Source organism: Anser brachyrhynchus (genome assembly GCF_964034855.1).
Source record: "Anser brachyrhynchus genome assembly, chromosome: 8".
NCBI classification, from domain to species: Eukaryota; Metazoa; Chordata; class Aves; order Anseriformes; family Anatidae; genus Anser; species Anser brachyrhynchus.
In genome coordinates this window covers 16,839,280-16,854,495 of record NC_137702.1, presented here as the reverse complement: position 1 = coordinate 16,854,495, position 15,216 = coordinate 16,839,280, and the positions used below count along the sequence as shown (strand labels likewise).

The 15,216-nt window shown below is 47.0% G+C and overlaps 1 protein-coding gene and 1 long non-coding RNA gene across 6 annotated transcripts in view; both read left to right on the top strand.

Moving 5' to 3' along the window:
• Positions 1-15,206, top strand: part of COLGALT2 (collagen beta(1-O)galactosyltransferase 2) — a 57,331-nt gene extending 42,125 nt beyond the window's left edge. For 4 of the 5 annotated variants that reach the window (XM_080602340.1, XM_080602342.1, XM_080602344.1 and 1 more), the window contains exons 5-12: positions 677-881; positions 7,251-7,370; positions 7,846-7,922; positions 9,801-9,907; positions 10,714-10,846; positions 12,143-12,270; positions 12,923-13,129; positions 13,569-15,206. In XM_080602340.1, the coding sequence (XP_080458466.1) occupies positions 677-881; positions 7,251-7,370; positions 7,846-7,922; positions 9,801-9,907; positions 10,714-10,846; positions 12,143-12,270; positions 12,923-13,129; positions 13,569-13,845 (1,254 nt within the window). In that variant the 3' untranslated portion in view covers positions 13,846-15,206. The remainder of the gene's footprint in view (positions 1-676; positions 882-7,250; positions 7,371-7,845; positions 7,923-9,800; positions 9,908-10,713; positions 10,847-12,142; positions 12,271-12,922; positions 13,130-13,568) is intronic. The other variant, XM_080602341.1, reaches the window with a different exon arrangement.
• Positions 9,914-10,291, top strand: LOC308199010. The gene is made up of 2 exons (XR_013954330.1): positions 9,914-10,141; positions 10,173-10,291. It is a non-coding gene; the product is annotated as an uncharacterized lncRNA (long non-coding RNA).
• Positions 15,207-15,216: the final 10 nt, after the last annotated feature.

Sequence of the window (15,216 nt, the reverse complement as noted above, 5' to 3'; positions counted from 1 at the left end):
ACCTGCAAAACCAGCTGTGAGCTGCACACTATGGGTGATGCACCCACAGGGCTGGAAGGCTAGCAAAGCTTGTGGGTCCAGAGAAAGGAGCTGACTGAAGTGCCTCCCCAGAATGACTCTGTGGGGAGAGCTCAGGAGTTGGTATTAAGCCTGTTTGCCTTGGGATGGAGGAAGCAGGGATTATTACACAGCTGATGGAGACACAGATGATGTCTTCCCAGAAGTCAAGTAAACGTTTTTTGAAGTCATAGTCAGAAATAATTTGTAGGTCCTATTTTGAGAGACTGTGAATGCCCTTTGTGTGTGTTGAACCTGGGGGATGCCACACATGCTCAGCAGCCTCCAGGATCAGACCTGAGAGTCTGAGTGCAAAAAATGTTTTTGGAGAGCTGGGGTAAAATAGTCCCGGGTTTGAAGCTCTATTACAAGGTGATTTTGCAGTGGAGAGGCTCGGATTTCCATTAACTACTAAAAGACAGGGTCAAGCTTTACCTTCTGAGATGGGAATTCTTTATAAATACTTGACTGAGCCCTTTTCAAATGGGGTATACTTCAAAATCTGAGAATTGGGCACTGATTCATCCCTGCTGGGGAGGGCTAACGGTGAGAGCTTTTGCTGGGGAGCATCTATGAAACAAATCTCTTGTAACAAGCAGCCTGCTCATTGTGTTTGCAGGGCTATTACAAAAGGACCCTGGATTATCCCCTGATTCGGGAATGGAAGAGGACAGGCTGTTTTGCTGTCCCAATGATTCATTCCACATTCCTCATTGACTTGAGGAAAGAGGCCTCTACCAAGCTGATGTTCTACCCGCCCCACCAGGACTACACCTGGAGCTTTGATGATATCATGGTCTTTGCCTTCTCCAGTCGCCAAGCAGGTATGTCTGGAACCTTTGCTGGGGAGGATTCACTAGTAGACATGCAGATCTCTTCTTGGAGTTTAGAGGCCAAAAGCCATGTGTTGACTTCAGTGGTGAGTCTGTACCCTGTTCCTTTGCTCTTTTGAATCTACTCAAGGATAACCAACAAGTGATTGGCAATGCAGTGTCAAACCACAGCTAGTTTCAAAGGCCATGGGAGCAACTCTTGGGATGGGGGCAGTGTTTCAGAGTCTAAATGTGTGGCATCTGTCCTTGATTTGTGTTGCAGCAAGGCAGTAGAGAACACAGGTGAGTGCTGTGAAAGTGGAAGTCTGTTGGTAAGGTATCTAAAGTCACCACTTCAGGAGACTCCTGAGGAAGGGAGACTTGGCAAGAGACTCTATAGATGTAGCAGTCATTGTGGAAAACAAACAAAAAAACAAGTTGCTTACCCACAGTGCTCATGAGGCCTTGGTTCATGGCAGCTCAGCAGTTGTACATGAGTTGTTGGATTTTTTTGTCTTAAAGCAAAGCCAGTGCAACTTTCAGGCTGTGTTGAGAGGAAATCATAGCCAGGCAACGGTGGGTTGGAGCTGATTCGTGAGTAGTAAAATCTTTGCATAGTTGGCACTGTTCCTTTGGTATATGAGGAGAACCAGTCAAGCGCTGAGCTGTCTTGAAACCCTTGGAGCACAGTGGAGAGAGAATGTGCACCACTCTGGCTGATACTGGGGTCTTTGACGGTGGGAGGTTGTCAGTTGGACCTGAAATACAGGAGTCCTTTTAGGCTGAGCCACAACCTTGGTGTCCTCATCCTTGTTCAGGAATGGCTGTTGGTGTTAGCAAAGAGCTCCAGGTGTCTCAGAGGAAATGTTGTGTCTCTAAAATGCAAGATGCTACTGCTGCTTGTACTTGTGGTGAGGATGTTAAGTCCCATTTATTCTCGGAGAATGGATCTGATGAGTATTCTGCCTCCAGCAATGTCCTGGGTAGCAGCAGGCCTATATGTAGCAGTGTCAGAGCTGAGGGTTGCTCCTGGAAAGCCTATGTCTTTAAAGGCTATTTGTACTTTTCTTTGCCTTGTTGTGTTGGAAGGAGAAAGTTTAAGGCTTTGTAAGATAAAAGGGACTGAAGAAACTTCAGCAGCACCAGTGAAATGCACTTCTATCCAGAGCTTCATGACTAGTTTTGCTGGCTTGCTGAGGTGAAATAGTATTGTCAGCCCTCTCCCTCATCACAGCATGGGGCTTTAAAAAAGAGAAAAGTTGTTTGTGGGTCCTCTGAGTGATGGGCATGCAGCTGGTGTTACCTTTATTTATTTATTTATTTTGCAAAAGAGGCAAAGTTACGGTGAGAAGAAAGGGCTGTTCTTGTGGGACAGACAAGTGGAGAGAAAGTGAAGAAGAATAGCGTGTTGTTGGTAGTGACCTCTGAAGAACAGACAGGGTGAGCAGGCCACTTTTCCCACCAGCACAGCATCCACCAGCTGTTTACAGCTTTTCTTTTAGTGATCCTTTTGGTTTGAAGCTCTTGACAGCACTGCAAAAGATGGTGTTGTCTTTGCAGACTAAGCAGGGTTTTTTAAAACTTAGCTAAAAGGGTATGAGGGGCTTGAAGTGAGAAAGGCAAATGATAGAGGAGTGGCAGCAAGAGCTGAAATTACAACCCTTGGGAGACAGAAGAAGATAGGGGAAGTGAGAGTTAAACCTGCAGGGCCTTTGGAGCCCTGATGTTGAGAGTCAGGACTTCAGTACCTTGGCTCCAGAGAAGTCTGAATAGCAAAGCGGGCTCCTTCAGATCTACCTGCCCTACTTGTTCCCTCTGACAGGTTTCCCAGAGATGTACCATCCAATGAGAGTGGTAACTGCATTGCAGTAGCTCCGGCTGTTTAAGAAATATTTCAGGGATTTAAACCCATCATTTTTTCCTTTGATTCTAGAACATTTTAATTTTTTCCAGTACTGACCCATGACATGAAAGCCAGTGCTTTGGTATTCTGGCCCGTCAGTCTGTTCAGATTGTTGGCTTTTGTCCTGGGCTGAGTTTTGCACCCTGGATAAACGGATAACATCCAAGTTCAGAAATGTGCAAAATGTATGGACTGTGAGGCAAATTTCTCTTTGGAGGAATTTCACTTACTTGACTAAAGTCACAGTGATGTTGGGTTTTGTCCAGCCCAACTACTACATTTAACACCATATATCAAACCAGCAGTTTTCAGCAGTGAATCTATTGCTTGACACAGCTGTTCCGTGATGCTCCAGGGAGACTGTCCCACTTTTGCTGAGAGGACGTGGCCCTTGATGAGACTACTGACTTGCAACAAAGCTCAGTGCAGGTGTTTTGTTGAGTGATGGGCCTGCATACTGAGAATAAGAGACAATCAGAGATCTTTCTCTTCTTCCTTTCTTCTTCCTGCAAAGGTGTGAGAGGCACAGCTGAGAACAGAGGGAGGTTGACACTGTAGAGCTGCTTGCACTTGCAAGATATCATTTTGTCAGTCATATCTCCTGAGCTTCCTTTCAGGCTCTGAGGACCTAAAGCCAGCCAGCAGGAAGGTCCAGTTACAGGGGTGGGGAGGAAATTTAGGTTGCCTGAGTATGGCTGTGGATTTGGTCACTGCCTCACAAAGGCTAATACTATAATAATAATAATACTATAATAATAATCTGTGGCTTTTCTGTCCCTTGTAGCAGTAGTTGTTTTTATCAGAAAAAAAAAACAGAGCTGGAGAGTGAGTCCCCCTCCCTGTTTTAAGGCAGTTTTACTATTTTGAAGTAGCCTTTATCCCAGAAGGAACAGAAATATTGGTATGAGTCTACACAGATTAACTGTGTTTAAGCCAGCGGAAGATAAGAACAGAGATCAGTGAGCCAGATAAGATGAGTTGATTAGATCAGTGCCAAATCCATTAATGTCAGCAGGTCATACTTTTTTATTCTGCCATTTACCTAAACTACAGCTGACAGCTGAATGTGTTTTGGCAAGTAGTGCAGCCAGCAATTTACTTGCAGAACTTAAAATGGTGTAAACATTGGAGTTGTAATGCAGACAGTTCTGCTCTGCTAAAAATACCAGGGATTAAGGGGACCAATACATGAAAGCATCAATACACCAGGTAGTGTCTGCTTTTCATTTATTTTCTAGAGAGAGGTTAGTGGTTGTGCTTGCTTCATTAAATAGGGGAAAAAAATGCAGAAAAGCTTCCAGGTTTGAATTTATTTATTTATTTTAAATCTGTTTGGCCAGTTGAATGGGCTTTAGCAGCTTTAAGATGGTGGTTAATTAATAAAGGACCTTGCCAGAGCTCAATGTTGATCATGCGTTGCTGGGACATTCCCGATGAAGAAGCTCAGCAGTGGGTGGGTCTCTCCCTTGCAAAGGGCTCTGGTCTAAGAATCATAGAATCGCTAAGGTTGGAAAAGACCTCCAAGATCATCAGCAGCACGTCCAACCTTTCCTTGAACACCCCCAGGGATGGTGACTCCACCACCTCCTTGGGCAACCCGTTCCAATGCCTGACCACTCTTTCTGAGAAGAAATGTCTCCTCATTTCCAACCTGAACCTCCCCTGGCACAAATTGAGGCCATTCCCTCTAGTCCTATCACTAGATAACTGTGAGAAGAAGCTGACCCCCAGCTCCCCACACCTTCCTTTCAGGTAGTTGTAGAGAGCAATGAGGTCTCCCCCGAGCCTCCTCTTCCCCAGACTAAACAACCCCAGTGCCCTCAGCCGCTCCTCACAGGACTTGTGTTCCAGGCCCTTCTCTGGACACGTTCCAGGGCCTCGATGTCCTTCTTGTAGTGAGGGGCCCAAAGCTGAACACAGCACTCGAGGTGCGGCCTCACCAGAGCCGAGTACAGGGGGACGATCACCTCCCTCGTCCTGCTGGCTGCACTGTTCCTGATACAAGCCAGGATGCCGCTGGCTTTCTTGGCCACCTGGGCACACTGCCGGCTCATGTTCAGGCGAGCATCAATCATCACCCCCAGATCCTTTTCCTCTGCACAGCTTTCCAGCTGCTCTCCCCCAAGCCTGTAGCACTGCTGCATGGGGTGGTTGTGGCCAAAGTGCAGGACTCAGCACTTAGCCATGTTGAACCTCATCCCACTGGCCTCTGCCCATTGATCCAACCTGTCCAGGTCCCTCTGAAGGTCCTTCCTACCCTCCGGCAGATCGATGTTTCCCCTCAACTTGGTGTCATCTGCATACTTACCGAGGGTGCACTCAATTCCCTCATCCAAATCTTCAATAAGTATATTAAAGAGGATGCGCCCCAACACTGACACCTGGGGAACACCACTTGTGACCGGTCGTCAGCTGGATTTCACTCTCTTTGTTGGATATCTTCAGATTCAGCTCCTTGAGCAAGCAGTTGTGAAAGCTTTCAGGTAGAAGGAAATGACATTATCAATTTTTTGAAAGTATCTTTCCTCCTCACTGGTACCTCTCTGTATGATTTTCCTCTCATCTTCAGGCCACTCTAAAAAGTATTCCTAGAGAGGAGAGTGGTGGCAGACTTGACATTTCCAAGATGGTTATCAAACATATTCCTCAGAGTTCTTTGCCAACACGGGTGAAAGTATCTTGTTTTTATGTTCTAGCCAAAGCACGCAGAAGCGGGAAGATATTTGACTGCAAAACTCAGACTGATTTCCTTGCTAAGCTAGTAACAAACCCTGTAGCTATACTGATACCTTGGGCTTGGGCTTTGCAACTTCATCCTGTATGATTCCAGGCAGGGCCTCCTCTCACCACAGAGAGGTGGGGTGTCCAATAGGACTACTTCCCTTTCACCTGAACCCCTTCACCCTGTGCAGGTTTGTAACAAATGCAGCCCTCCTGTGTTTCAAGGGGGAGTCCTGCCCACTCATGAGTAGAAATGCTTTCATCCTGAGCTTTGAATCCTGCATGCTTTTCCTGTCTTTGAGACCTATTTTCCCGCTCCTGGTTTGGAGGCTGTTGCTGAGCCCTGGATCTGTGCAGGGAGAGAGGCTCCAAGCCATGTGTTCGCTGTTGCTTCTCCTTTAGCACATCTGCAGTCGGAAGCCCATTTGACTTCTGTGCTAGCCATTTTATCACCTGAGGCTGGCTTACTCAGAGGTTGAAAGCCTGTCCCAGTACCCTGTTTCTGGCTCTGGGTCTGTGAGGGGATCGTGTTAGGTGAGGTACCAGGTGTGAGCAGTGCAGTTGTGGTTTTGGGGATGGGGGTTTCTGTGGTACTCTCCAATTTTCTACAGTAGTCCTACAGAGTTTATCAGTCACTGCTTTTGCTAAAGGCCAGTTCTGCCCTCTGCTGTAGGATTGCTTTTATGCTGTGAAGGCGACAGCCAGAAGAGGCCCTTTCTCTGGTCTAAGATGTGGGTTCCCAGTCTCTTCTAGGAGAAAACTGATTGCAGTTAAAAACCCTTGCTGTTAGGGAGCAAGTAGAAATTATTTACATAGGAGAGGCCAGTTGCTGTCATACGGTACAACAGAAAATGGCACAGTGATTTTTATTGACTCATGAAATATCACAAGTTGGAAGGGACCCATAAGGGTTGTTGAGTCCAACTCCTGGCTCCATGCAGGACCACCCAAAAACCAGACGCTGTGTCTGAGAGCATTGTCCAAACACTCACTGAACTCCAGCAGGCTCAGTGCCATGACCACTGCCCTGGGGAGCCTGTTCCAGTGCCCAACCACCTCTGGGTGCAGAACCTGTCCCTAACACCCAGCCTGACCCTCCCCTGTCCCAGCCCCATGCCGTTCCCTTGGGTCCTGTCGCTGTCCCCAGAGAGCAGAGTTCGGTGCCTGCCCCTCTGCTCCCCTCGTGAGGGAGCTGCAGGCCGCCATCAGGCCTCCCCTCAGCCTGCTCTGCTCTGGGCTGAACAAACCAAAGCACCTCAGCCGCTCCTCACACGTCTTCCCCTCTAGACCCTTCACCATCTTCATAGCCCCCCTTTGGACGCTAATAGCTCTATGTCCTTTTTACGTTGTGGTGCCCAAAGCTGCACCCAGTGCTCGAGGTGAGGCCGCCCCAGGCAGAGCAGAGCAGAGCAGCCCTCCCCCAGCCAGACGGCAGGGCCGTGCCTGAGGCCCTCCAGGGCACGGTTGGCCCTTTGGCTGCCAGGGCCCGCTGCTGGCTCATGATCAGCTTGGCATCGACCAGAACCCCCAGATCCCTTTCTGTAGGGCTGCTCTCCTGCCTCTCGTCCCCCATCTGTACGTACAGCTGGGGTCGCTCCATCCCAGGTGCAGAATGTTTTTGAATTGTTTGCTGATGAAGCAGAACCTGTTGAGATTGAGGTCCAGGCGTAGGTTTGGTTATGGTTATATATCAACAGAGCAGTGAAATCTGCTGACAAAAGACCTGACTCTGTTTTCTGTTTTTCTGTGATCCTCAGGAATTCAGATGTACATCTGCAACCGTGAGCACTATGGTTTCCTTCCCATGCCCCTGAAATCACATCAGACGCTGCAAGAAGAAGCTGAGAACTTTGTGCACACGTTAATTGAAGCTATGAGTAAGTCGCTGTGCCCTGCTGTGATGGAGCTCCCCAGTTAATGATGGTAGAGCTCTCCTGCCAGTGGCCCAGCTCTTCCCCTTGGGAGTCTGGGAGAATTTGCATCCTGATCTGTTCTCACACAGTTTTGATATGCAGGTTTTCCGATTTCCACAGCTTTTCTACATAGAGGTGTAATCATGGCTGGGTCAACTCCGTTCACAAAACCCCTCAGCTTCCCCAGATCAATTGCAAAATTGCATCTTTAATGGGGAAAGGATGCTGCAGAACCTCGTCTTTATCATGAGGTCTGTTTGGCACATAGGTGCTCCCTTCTGCTGCGCAGTGTGGATGCTTTCTGCTGCACCCACTGCTGCCCTGACTGCACATCCCAGCTCCCGGGGCTTTAGGCCCAGTGATGAAGACATATGCAGATACATTATATCAATTAAGCGCATACATCAAAGTGATGGTTGGGATTTCTCCTCTCTTACAGTTGATCGTCCTCCCATTGAACCTTCTCAGTATGTCTCTGTTCCTCCAAAGCACCCTGACAAGATGGGATTTGATGAAGTAAGAAACTTAATTTGCTGTCCTTGTTTTCCCATTCATTACTTAGAGGACCTGGGTTCTCCAGGTAGCTGAGCTTCCAGATGTTTCTCTTGGAGTATATTATCTTTTCACACAATTAGTTCTTTCCCAATTATTCATTTTTGGACTTAAACTTAATGCAAGGAGAAAGCTATCCTTAGCTATTCTTATCTGGGGAGAAGTTCTGTTGAGCACACATGAGGCCAGCCAGGTCTGTGAGCACTTAGCACCCGCTGCATGGCTTCTGATTAAAAGTGCTGGTTTGTGTGCAGGGGCAGTGCCCAGCAAATCTTTGGGATTCATGTCTGTTAATGGTGTGGATGTTTAAATCCAGACAAAAGAAGATGGCAGAACCGAGGGTGGAAAGCAGGTTACTACCTCCACGTTTCTTGTCCTGTTTCTTCTAAATCTGACTCTACAGAGCAGCTTGGCAGTCCCTTCATTCTGTGATAAAAAATGGTCTTTTAGGAAGGCTCTCCTGCTCTGAAGTGACAGAGGAGAATGATTTCTGTAACCTGAGAGACACGTTGTAGAGCCCAGAGCAGCTGAGGGAGACAGGCCTTGAGCTAGGCTCTAGCCAAAGCTGAGTATGTCCATGAGAGATGAAGATCACTCGTGGCCACCTTACTGTGGCAGCTGTCCCCCGGTTGTGTTTAATTGCCACATTTTTCTGCTACAGCCTTAAGTAAAAAATATCTAGAAAGATCATTGCTGACGCTGGTAGTGCCCCCAAGACCTTGCAGAAATTCCTCTCACATCTCTTTCTCACATTGTGGAGAGAGTAGGCATTGAGGGGAGAGGGCTGGACAGGGATCTGCTGTGCTAGCGATTAGCTAGTGTCCGTGTTTTTCACAGAGCCATAACCCCCTTGTGTATACAGCTGCCAGGGTTGCAGTGGCACCGTGACTGAGGGAGTTGTGGTGATCAGGGGAGCCTTTGTTTTCATTGCTTATTTTGCTACATCTGTTTATATGACTTGTATAGTGAAGTCTGAACCTGATTTGGCTATGTGTGTTTGAGTGTCTGTGTTTAGAACACAGCTGGCATAGTTTTTTTCCATGTTGTCCTTTGTGGCTGCACTTTATTTATCCAATTTATTATTTTTGCATTTGTACTGGGCTGGAATTTGATCTGCTTCTTACTGGGATGAGGTTTTGCTCCACAACCTACAAGGCTTCGATTGTACTTGTCTGTCTGTGACTGAAAAATATCCCTGACCCTCTGAAGTTTACCTGCAAGTGAGGCTTCAGTCCTCAGCCCTCCACCAAGGAGTCTGTTTCTTCCAGGCTTGGACTGAGCCCTACCCAGACATCTCTGTTCCAGGTCTTGGCTTTTCGCTAGGCTTTCTAGTCTGGCAAGGATAACAGCGTTTTCAATGCCTGAAGTAATTACAAAAATGTTCTCTTTACTGTGTCTTTGTACTTTTATAGTGACCCCGCTGGTAATCCTAAATATGGGCAATTGCATCTTTGTGGAAAGACACATGGGTCAACGTTCTTCTGGAACTGGAGCTGGCAAACCAAATTTTACTTTGTGTTTAATAAAAATCAAAACATCCTTTATCTGTGGAAAATACAGGCTTGGCTCTAGCTGTCCTTCTCTCATCTTTATTCATCACTGAAGAGCAACTTTCCCTTGTTCCATAAAAGGTAGTTGTTGGACAAAGAACAAGCCTCTAACCTTTCAGCTCAAAACCAATCCTAATTTTTTGACAAATTCTAAACAGTCTCGAATGAAAACACAGCTGGTATTTTCAGAACATCCGCTTTTCTTATGGGGCTGCTAGAAAAGAGTGGATCAGGACTTCCTGTTCTTACTCCCTCCCATACCCGGATGCTAATGTCTTTCTCTTCAACCTAGATTTTCATGATCAATCTGAAGCGTCGGAAAGACAGACGGGATCGGATGCTGCGGACTCTCTATGAACAGGAGATTGCAGTCAAGATAGTGGAGGCTGTGGATGGAAAGTGAGTTTCAGCTGGGGTTGCTGAAGTTTGCAAAACGTGGATTGTGCTTAAGTGCTTTGCACCATCTCCTTGGATGCCCTGACCTTCCTTCTGGTGAGGAAGGGTGGGCTGAGGGGAGAGGTGAATGTCACTTCTATTCACGGGTCTGATGGTCTAAGTGAGGCAGTTCTGCTGTTTCTTCCTTCTCTTGAAATCAGTCATTCTACACGAGAGAACCAGGACAGTGTGGTTCAGGTGTGGTTAGGAACCATCTACTGGTCCTGAGTCTTGGGTACCCATCAAGACCTCTTAGAAAAATATTCTAAGCCAAGCAACTAACAAGTAAATGGTCCCACAAGAAGTTACTGGCAACATTAAGGGTATGACTTGTCTGTCCTTAGGTCGTGCTCTGCCTTGTGGATTTCTCTAACACGGTATATTAGGGAAACAGTTTGTAAGCAAAAGTGGTTGTGACTGATCTGATTTCAGCTTCAGCACTGGTAGTCTCAAAGCAGTTAGGTCACAGAAAGTGAGGGTGGCTGTTTGGGGTGAAGGCTTTCACAGTGGTAGGCAAGCTTGAAGGGGAATGCTGCTGGAAGGCTGCAGCTTTCTGTGGACATTTGTCTTCAGACATTTTCAGTGTTCAGTTAGATTTAGAAATGTAAATTAAGATTTTTTTCTTCAGGTTTTTTAGCAAAACAAATACAAGAATTCCACAACATAAGACTTTTCCCTGAACGTCAGCAGCATTTCCTGTGTTGCTTCTGTGTCTGACTTGTAATTGACTTTTTTTTTTTTTAAATGGTGATAGATACTCTCTTTCCCAGAGCACTGAACACGAGTCAGCTCAAAGCTCTCAGCATTGATATGCTTCCGGGTTACCGTGACCCATATTCCTCCAGGCCACTAACCAGGGGAGAGATCGGCTGCTTCCTTAGTCACTATTACATCTGGAAGGAGGTAAGAAGTTTTTGGGTGCTCAGGGTTCCTGCAGGACATAATAGGAAAGTACACAGCTAGTCTTAAGGCAGAGCATCAAATATGGTATAGGTTTCTGGAAGCATAGCATGGAAATGTTTTCCTCAGTTTATAGAGGATCATACACAAAGTTTTTCTTGAATGCATGTTCAGCTTTCCCTTCTCTGTATTCTATTTGCCAACGGCTTTGAAGGATTTTATCAAAATGCTTTCATGACTGTTTTTGCAGACCATCCAATAGCATGCTTGAAGCAAATTTGTTTAGGAGAAAGGCTGGAAGGTTTTGAAGAACAAATGATACTAAAAAACTCCTCTCTATCTTTTTTGTTGTTGATGTTGTTGTCTTTGTTTCTACATCTGTGCTGGAGCAAGTTCCAATGGCTCTGCTGACTGGCTTTTTCAAGTTGATGTGTTATAATTATTCTTACCAGCAGGGACCTCTGTTACTTGAGCTAGGAGAATCTTCTTTGGGTAGTAAAAGCTGTGTCTCCTGGCTGTCCCTGGTCACCTGGGGAGTGATGTGCGAGAAAATCCGGGCCGCACTGGTCAGAGATGCTGCAATTACATGTCCTGACATCAACAGGGGACGCTGCGTCAATGAGATGTGGTGGAGGCAGGAAGAAAGACTTGATAATAAAAGAAGAATGGGCAGTGGCAGTGGTTGTCCAGATCTGACAGTGAGGATTGCACCTGCTGGTGCAGGGTCCTATATGGATGTATAAGGAGACAACCCTCTGCACGCAGAGGTTTTAGTTATAGCACATCTCCCCAGGGCAGGGCATTGATCTGAAAAGCCTAGGGCCAGCAGGAGTCATCCTGCCTTGACCTCAGTCAAGGCAGGCTGAGCTTTTGGGCTTGAGACTTCCAAATCACTAACAGTCAGATAATAACGGGAGCTAGTATGCAGGATGCATTGCATCAATATTCTCTAACTGGTCAGGGTCAGAGTTAGGAAATGCTGGATTGTCCCCCTTCCCAGTCAGCAGGAGGTGGTGGCTGTGGTTGTGCTAGTTGGTAGCTCATGGTGCAGCATCAGATGGAGGGTTTCTCTAGGGGCACCACGTTACAGGTGCTCAGCCTGAAGGATATTTTCAGGCCTGTTCTCACTGGCTCTTGCAGTCTCTCCCAGCTGAGCTATGAATTTGAGAGTGGTTCTCCTGCCTCCCTGCCGGCAAGGTCTAGAAGGTACTGTCAGGTCACGATGACCCCAGCAAGGTCAGGGTGCAAGGAGTGGCCCAAATGGGTTGCTGTGATCACTTCAGTACCCTCTCATTTCAGGTGGTGAACAGAGAACTGGAGAAGACACTTGTTATCGAGGACGATGTGCGCTTTGAACACCAGTTTAAAAGGAAGCTCATGAAGCTGATGGATGACATTGAAGAAGCACAGCTAGATTGGGAGCTTATGTAAGTAACTGGCCCTCAGCCACCTGGGAACTCCTGGGCACACATACTGTGTCACGGTAGAGATGCAGGTTAGTGCCAGCCACAGTTGCTTCTCAGTGGGCTCTTCCCACAAGGAGAGATTTGCCTCCTGGGGCAGGCTACTGCTGAAGTGACCGAACTGTAATGGGTACCGTTACTGCCCTCTGTGGGCAGTCCGGAGATGCTGCTGTGACAGGGGAGCTGCCACAGCCCTGTCCTGGGGTTTGGGCAGTGGCAGCCCAACTCCCTGAGTCTTTCACAGCTGTGCCGCCGCTGGGTTAAGGCACAGCTGTGAAAGACTCAGGGAGTCTTTCAAATTCACTCTCAAATTCACAGCTCAGCTGGGAGAGACTGCAAGAGCCAGTGAGAACAGGCCTGAAAATATCCTTCAGGCTGAGCACTGGTAACATGGTGCCCCTAGAGAAACCCTCCATCTGATGTTGCACCACAAGCTACCAACTAGCACAGCCACAGCAACCCAGTCTGACAGTGATGCTGGACAGAAATCTGTGGGCGGGGATTACTTCTTGGAATTGACTCTTTGCCCTGTCCAGGTCAAAATAAACAGTTGTGTGGTTGTAATCGCTGCAGATTCACTTCAGCTCAAAATTCTGTGTTCTTTTCACCCTTTCAGATACATTGGACGGAAAAGGATGCAGGTGCAGCAGCCTGAAAAAGCAGTTCCCAATGTCATGAACCTCGTGGAAGCTGATTACTCTTACTGGACCCTGGGGTATGCAATCTCTTTCCAAGGTGCTCAGAAACTAATTGGAGCTGAGCCTTTCGGCAAGATGCTGCCTGTAGATGAATTTCTGCCGGTCATGTACAACAAGCACCCTGTGTAAGTAGGATGCCTTTGTTGCTCAGGTTGACACGAGCTGGGTCTTGCTGAATGATCTCAAACCAGTTGATGATGTGTCTCACTTCTGTAGCCTGGGCGGTGGGGAACAGGGCTAATCCTTGTACTTTTTGGTTGTTTGCAGCAGAGCTGACACAGGTCAAAAGAGGTGACAGACCTGCTGCAGAGGGGTTATTTTGCCCACCCGGTGCAGGGCTTGCAGGCTGGTTCTGAGACATGTGACTGTCCGCAAGAGAGGCTTTATGTAAGGTGTCTGTGGTTGTAAGGCTGTAGAGTGTCAGACCTGCTTTAGACCCACCCCAGCAACTACCTCCCTTCCCCAGGACCTGTTTGCTCAGTGGATTGACTTGCATCTCAAAGTTATAACCAGTGGCACTGATGAACATTCACTCTGTTTCTGATGATTTTTCTCGCCCCTTAGAGCAAAGTACATGGAATACTATGAGTCCAGAGACTTGAAAGCCTTTTCAGCAGAACCACTGCTTGTTTACCCCACCCACTACACAGGGCAGCCAGGCTACCTCAGCGACACAGAGACCTCTACTATCTGGGACAATGAGACCGTGTCAACTGACTGGGACCGAACACACTCCTGGAAGTCCCGGCAGCAGGGCAAGATCCATAGCGATGCCCAGAACAAGGATGCCCTGCCTCCTCAGTCATCTCTCAACACGCCATCCTCCAGGGATGAGCTATGACTGCCTGCTTCCCCTGGGCTCTGTTGACAGCTGAACCTGCCTCACACTGCTTTGCACCCTTGAAAGTTGTAGAGCAGCTGTTCATGTGGTCTCCTTCCTGCTACCTGGAATGGCAAAGCAGGGTGGTTGGACCTGGTTGTGTTACAACTTACCAGGCTGCTTTTCCAGGACTGCAGGGAGAGGAAGGAGGAAAAAGTGTTCCAAACTGGCTGAAAAAAGGCAGAGATCTGAACAAAAGCCTTTGCAAGCTTTTGTAAACAAACAAACAAAACAAAAACCTTGAACGACGTCTTTCTACAGTACATTGTGTAGAATACTGTATTTATAAAGATTAATATATAGAGGTGTACAAGTGTTAATACCTTTCTGGATAGCTGTAACTGGGCTGCTGTGTAACTGTTACTTCTTGTAGGTTTGTAGGCTTTTATAACCCTGTTTGCTGAGAGAAACTGCAGGCAAGTGTTCGGGTTATTTGGTTTTGTTTTTCAAAGGAATCCCTGTCAGAATCAAGATGGTTTCCAAAAATGTTCAGTGCGCTGGAGCGGTGCTCCAGTGTAGTGTCTTCTCCTTCATCGCACTTCTGCAGAATAACATTTCTGACTCCCCTCTAAATTTAAAGACTTCCTAGATCTCATCCAGGTAGGTCTGCCAGTCTGGAATTGATACCTTGGCATGTCTGGAATCTTGGAAACCAGCAGATAAAGTGGTGGTTGCCCCTTCTGTTTTTCTCTGCACTGTCTGAAGGGAACATGCCTTGCTTTCTCCCTGCTTCAATTTATTCCTTCGGGAAAAGAAAGCCTGACAACCTTTTTGCAGGCCTGTTTAAGTAGGCCACAAAAACAAGCATAAGACTTCTAGGAAATTTGATTTTTATAGTTCTGGTTACAAACTTCTTATACTATCCTAATAGAACAACCGACCAAAATGTTAGTGCTGTCAACTGTACTGTTCTCAACAGCCTTGATAGAATTGTGTTACAGGACGGAAAGGCAACTTGTCTTGATATTTTTTCAAGTGAGGAGCAAACTGACTTGCTGTTGGCTAGCATGTCAGCAGAGTGTGATTTTTTTTTTTTTAAAGGTTTCTTAGAGGCCAGGTGATTGTGGACTACACTGCTTAGGTTTAGCTGGCACAGGTCTCAACCTGCAGGCTCTTGTTGCAGGGGACAATGTTCTCCTGCACTGGCAAACTGGAGACTCACCTGCTGGCTATTCTGTACAGTTGAGTATGTGTGGTTGTTTGTTTTTTATTGTTGTTTGTTTTTAATAATTACTGATCAAAGTTGTGCTTTCTGCTAAAGAAGACATGTTATTATTACCTGTCAGCGGGTCTGATAATACATAGAACCTGGTGCAAGACAAGCCGCTGTGT